Here is a 6,000-nt window from a genome sequence, read left to right as displayed (position 1 = left end):
CTGCTCAGGAAACCAAGAGCAGACGACTCCTCTGCAGCCAGCCAAAGCTGAAGTCTGTTGCCTCGGCGGGCACACCGGCCTCTAAATGTGGGCCTCCACGGTTGGGGTGGGGTGAGGGAGGACACAAGGTCACAAGGAAGGAACAGGAAGGATCGGTGGGCATGGCTTCTACCTTCTAGAGCTCAGATCTCTGGCCATACCCTCCTTCCTCTCGAAGCTCATCCCGCCTCTGGCCCAGAGGTGCCCCAGCTGATTTCATGGGGCTGCTGCCGCCACAGAGGTGGTTACGGGATGTGGAAGGTGCCGGGGTGTGTCGCCGCGCGCTTCTAGAGACGCTCAGTCAAGCCTTCCCAGGTGAGTCCACACTCAGACGATTTCTAGGAGACCCCTTCTTAGAAGGCTCTTTCTGTTCTACACAGTCCCAGGGTGACCCTCTAGCTCACGATGGGTGCCGAAGCTTTTGTAAGTTCCCTCTTCCTACTCTTTCTACAAACCCAGGCAGTATTTCCAGCTTTAGTCATCTTGCTTCAGAGAAGCACCTCAGCCAGCCCGCTCTCAGCCAGGCCTGGGACGGACGGTGCTGGCAACTCCACCCCGCCCTCTGTGCAGTCCAGGTGTAAAACAAGAGGAAAGTTATAGGAAGAGTCCCCTTTCTGTCCTAACACTGATTTGGTAATCCCGTCACTGGGCTGACTGGGGTCACCTCATCAAGGCCCCAGGTCTTTGAGGACCTCCTTCCACTCCCCTCAAGGAATCGGTCTTCCCTCTGACTCAGCACACTCCAAGGCTCCCTTCGAAGAGGGCAGAGTCCAAGCTGGGTGATTGGGGACACGGTGTGGGCCGAATTCAGGCTTCTAGAGAATGCTCCTTGACAAGGAGGGATGAGATAATGGATTGCTCAAAGCTGCACCTTATGCTGGGTGGACCTCTTCGGCTGCCAGCCTCCGGACACCTGGATGCTTCTCCCAGCTAGACTCTGAACCACAAGGCAAATAATAGATCAACGTAAGATTATAATCAGGTTTTTATTTTCCCAACCCCCTACTGTCCAACCAAGATATTAAGTTGTAAGTTTGTAAGTTGCCCACAAGGAGGGAAAAAAGAAAACAAACTAAAAGGTCTTCATGCCACAGTTTGGGTCTGGAGAGCTTTTTAATCCATTTTTAGTTCAACATAAATGAGAAAGAAAAAAATACTTCTGACATTTTCAAAGAGCAGAAATAGGAAATTATATTCATATACATTCAACATATACGGCGCATATCGGTTACTACGATACAAAGCAATGATCTTTTACAAGTGTAGTTCGCAAGATGGCACGGTTTCTCGGCTCGTTGGCTCTCACCCGGGTGGTCGCTGGCGGAGGGCAGCCTGTTCTTCCATCAGCACAGTACCACGTAAACAGAACAGGCTGAGCGCGGGAGCGAGGGGGCAGCGGGGGTGGAGGGGGGCTGGGAGCTGGAACAAGCCCAGAGAAGTCACACGGTAGCTGTTCGGGCCTTCCGGGTCGCCTCTTCTGGTGAGGAATTGGAGGCCTCACCAAGTGGAGGGGAGATTGGGGAGCATGGAAACGCGGGGCACATCCCAAGAAAGGCTCTCAAATTGCAGAAATCCACTCGCGGGATCTTGGGTCCAGGAGCTGAGCTGCCAGTATCCGTGAGAAGGACAAGCTGCATGGGAATCCTGTTGGCAACACCAGGACCCATGCTGGACACCCGCTTTCTTCTGTGCAAATTCAGGAGGAAAGATTAGGAGCAGACTGGGGACCCTTCACTCTGCTTTCCCAGGAAAAAGGATCAAGAGTCAGAATATTGAGCATCTCCTTCTTGCCTTGAAGATCGGAAGGAGAGGGGCCAGATGCTGTCAGCCCCCAGCCGGCAGAGAAGACTTTGGTTTCTAACAGTGAAGAAACACAAAGAGAGCGGCTAACGATTGTGTTGCGTGTGCACGGCTTCCCCGGGGCGGGGGAAGGGGACCACTACACCTGTCACGGGCACAGGTTAAGAGCTGCTCACGAGTACAACATCTACATTAAAAACTTGGAACAAAAGGTGCAAGTCACAATTCAAATAGAACAGAATCTGGTTAAACATTTCTCTTTTAAACAAAAATTCCTTTTGTTTTTATTTATTAATAATAATAACAACAATAATAATAACAATAATATCAACATTTACCCAAAACAATCCCTACATGATCAAGAATTAAAATAGGGGCTGAGGATGCCCGGGGAGGAGAAGAAGGTTAGGAGGGAGGCAGGGCCCAAGACAACCTCCTGTTCTTCTTGCCTGTGTCAAAGAGGCTGACAGGGAAAAGCGTGTGCGTGTGTGCGTGTGTGTGTGTGTCTGAAGAATCACCCCATGGATACAGCACATGATAAAATGAGAATGACAAGTGACAGGCATCGTGTACCACTGGGTGTTCAGTCTGTGGGTAGGGCCAGCAGGATGATAAAGGCAACCAACCTTCCAGGTTGTCAGAGGGGAGCTGAGTTACACACCGAAGAGAAGGCTCCCACTGAGACATTCTGACTGGTGACAGCCCAAGGCCAGGCCACTCGCGGCCTCCATGCTAATAGTCTGATGCGACTTTGGCCAGGCCAGACACATTTTTCATGGGATCCCAGTGGTAAAGACCTTCCCAGCTCCCAGGCTTGGGGGTTCGTTTTGTTTTTTGCTCTCTTTCTGGTTTCCAAGTGCCAGGGGTTGTCACCCCTTCCTCTCTCCCTTTCCCTAACCACTAAGGTTCCAGAGTTGTTATGGGTTAGTATTTGCCTCTGTGGATCAGCAATGGGAAGGAATGGAGGCTGCTGGGGTTGGGGGGAGGCGGGGGAGGGGCGTGGCTCTGGGTCTCCTGGCCTCTGTAGTTTTAACTGCTTTGTTCCTCTGTCTCAACAAAGGAAAGAAGGGAAAAAAAAAAAAAAAGAAAGAAAGAAAAGAAAAAGAAAAAGGAAAGGAAAGAAAAAGAGAGGGAGAAATAAAGAAAAGAGAGAAAATCACCTCCAGAAGAACACATACCAAAAAAAAAGAAAAAAAAAAGATCAAACCAAAACCAAACCAAACCACCAACTCAAATATACCAAATACGCTTTCACAAAAGGTGGCAAACACGGATATCCTGTTTATTTCCTTGGTGACTTGGTCATACAAGCAAACATGGCAAAACCCCCTCAGAACCCAAAAGAATCGCACACTGATGAACCAGTGTGAGGAAAGGAGCCACGACATTCTGGGTGGACAGAAACACAATGGCAATTTGGCGCAATGCTGCTAGATACTGTCGGTGTAAAGTCGACCTTCCCATCCCCGAGCTGTACACACACCTGCAACGGAGCAGACACGGGGGAGGTTCAGGGTACAGCCAGAGGCTCAGACGTTCACGCGAAAACGTTCCCAGCGTGCAACTGGTCCCCCTGACCTCAGGAATTTGACAGGGTTGCCGCACTGAGACCTGAGGGTGGGTTTGCCAGACAGCCTTTCACTCATGGGCTTCTGTCAGAGTTTTCAAAGACAGAAGCCATGCTACCTACTGTGTGTTTAGGTGTGACACGAGCTGAGCCGGTCAGTGTACCTGTTTCCTACCACTGGCCTCTGCTCGCCTAGTTCCCCCGTCTGGAATGGCCTTCAACTTGCTGCACGGCCTTGGAAACTATGGCCAGATGCGTTTTCTTGCGGGGTTTCCTGCTTGGGGACTGAGGTCAAGGACCATCTTCTCCTTATTACCATGGCCAGAGGTCCCCTGTCCTCTGAAGCCCTAGCTCACTTATTGATTCTAGGTTTCTATGGCACCCACAACACGTCTTCGCCCTGTAATTAAACCAAGGGACTGCGGCCAGCATGCACTCCTTATATGCCCTACCCACTCCCCAGAACAACTGCACAGCTTCGTCTGACGGAACAGGAAGAAGCGAAGATCAAGGGGGTGGGGAGTGTGGCGCCGTCAAGTTCACAGACTCCACACACAGAAGGAAGCCCTGGAAAGACCAGGAGCTGGCACTGGGCCCGAGGCTGGGTCGGGCTCTGGGAGGCGATACTCACTCTCTGTTTCCTGTTTCCTGTTACACGCCTGCCTGTTCCATGCTGAAGGAGACCTCCGGGTGCTTGTAGCTGAGCAGGACGTCTGTAATGCACGTGGATGGGTAGCAAGAGGAGTTCAGATGCTGGCTGCCGTCAGTCAGGTCTGGGTGTTCATGACCCATTAGATTCTCCCTGCATTCTGCAACACCAGAAAGAACATGTGAGATTTGCAGCTGGGGGGTTGGGATGGGAGGTGGGCAAGGGGGTAAGAGGAGGACGAGAAATTGGAGCCCCCTGGAACCGGACCCCCCGGGCCTGCATTCTAGCTCACAGCAGGCCCTCCGCGTGCTCAGTAGCTGCAGGCTGGGCCAGGATTCTTCCCAGACTCTCCACTTTACCCCATTCTTTTACTAACTCCCACACCCGCTATCAACCACTGCAGTGTGGAAGCAGAGAGAACTGGTCCTGCAGTTCTGCAGACCTGCCAGGTAGGTCCCTTCAAGAGGTAAATCTCAAAGGGACCTGGCCGTTTTCCTGCTAGCCGGCTCCAAGTGATGTTCTACACACTTTATCCTCACTGAGCCGATTAACGCTCGCCCACCAGCTAGGATCTAGGCTCTATGGTCCCTGCCACTTTACAAGGGAGGACCCTGGGGGCTCAGAAAGGTCAGGTGCCTTGTCTCTGAAGCCTGTAAAGGGCAAAGTCAGGATTTCTTGCAGACCTGTCCATTCCAAAAAGCCTATGCTTTGTATCCCTAGGGATAGGCTCCCGTTACTGGTGCCAAGGGGAGGGAGACCATCCTTTACAACACAATGCCTTCTAATCAGAACTAGAAAAATAGTTACTGAAGCAGTATCTGATCGCAGCATTACAAAGATAGATGTGATACCCCTGCACTCAACTACAAAATACATTCCTTTGTGTGCTCATTCTCGATGGAGAAAAGTGTGAAGGGCTTTGGGTTCAGACCCTGGGAGGAAGCCGAGGCTTCCCATCTTCCCGTGAACCCTTTACACAGAAGAGGAGAAGAGTCACCAGCGAGGAGGGGGGAGGGGTGCCTCACGCAGAAGGCCCCTTACCCTCATTGTCCCCATCCTGAAACTGCTGGCTTCCCATGAGCGAGGACTGACTGAGAACCGCATCTGACATCCGGGCAGAACTGAGCGCTTTCCCAGCCACTAGACTCATTCCCGGCAAGTTATCTAGCTGCACCTGTAGAAAACAATTAGGAAAAGAAGTTAGGATACCAGAGCGTGTGCCACTCCTGGGTGACCCTCAGAGCTAGCGGTTCCCTCAAATGGAGCACAAAGGGCAGCCTCGGGGCCCCCCTCCCAGGTTGGACTACCTAGACTCCCTCCACGGTGCCTTCCAAATGGGAAGGCTGCAGGGGTGACAGCGCGGGAAGCTCACCTTCCCCTGTGGGGTGGGCGTTGGCAAACCTCAGCTGGTGGCCACAGCCTGTGGCAGCGATATGGCCTGCCCAAACCAGGTGCTGACCCATCCCCAGCACCCCAAGGGCTTGGTCTTAGGATAGCACTCCACACCCGCCCTGTCCAGCATGGGGCCACCAGTCCCAAGTGGCCACTAAGCATGGAAGTGTATGACTAATGTGACTGAGGAACTCAATTTCTAAATTTTATTTCATTCTAAATACACATGTATTTGACGGCCATGTGTGTGCTACTGTATTAGACCGTGCTGCCCTAGGGAAGCAAAGTCTTCCTGAGCTGGATTAGCTCCCTTTATCTGAGTAAGTTCAGCGGAGCTGTCAGGAAACTAACCAAGAGCCTAGGGGTTCATCTGCTTGAGCTGGAGCTTGGACAGTGTGGGGACAAGTTCAAGAACTCTGCCTGGAAGGAACAGAAAGCAACTACTCGATTCCTCACGCTAAAGTTGGGAGCACAGACTCAACTGGTCTGTGAGGCTCATTCAAAGCCAAGCTTGCAGTTTCCAGAGGTGCTGGACTCTGGTTGAGCAAAATGG

General features: G+C 51.9%; 1 protein-coding gene across 7 annotated transcripts in view; it reads right to left on the bottom strand.

The window, feature by feature from the left end:
* Positions 1-1,006: 1,006 nt before the first annotated feature.
* SIK3 (SIK family kinase 3) overlaps positions 1,007-6,000 on the bottom strand; it is a 245,714-nt gene continuing 240,720 nt past the window's right edge. For 6 of the 7 annotated variants that reach the window (XM_013054888.2, XM_013054890.2, XM_013054889.2 and 3 more), the window contains 3 exons: positions 5,097-5,229; positions 4,038-4,215; positions 3,096-3,322 (listed from right to left, as the gene is read on the bottom strand). In XM_013054888.2, the coding sequence (XP_012910342.2) occupies positions 4,058-4,215; positions 5,097-5,229 (291 nt within the window). In that variant the 3' untranslated portion in view covers positions 3,096-3,322; positions 4,038-4,057. Of the gene's footprint in view, positions 1,897-3,095; positions 3,323-4,037; positions 4,216-5,096; positions 5,230-6,000 lie in introns of those variants that run through there. The other variant, XM_045080504.1, reaches the window with a different exon arrangement.

The sequence above is a fragment of the Mustela putorius genome, unplaced genomic scaffold, assembly GCF_011764305.1.
Source record: "Mustela putorius furo isolate JIRA1106 unplaced genomic scaffold, ASM1176430v1.1 tig00000460_pilon_pilon_pilon, whole genome shotgun sequence".
In the NCBI taxonomy this organism is placed as follows: Eukaryota; Metazoa; Chordata; class Mammalia; order Carnivora; family Mustelidae; genus Mustela; species Mustela putorius.
The sequence above is the reverse complement of the archived record's forward strand: the minus strand, read 5'-3'. Positions and strand labels throughout refer to the sequence as shown.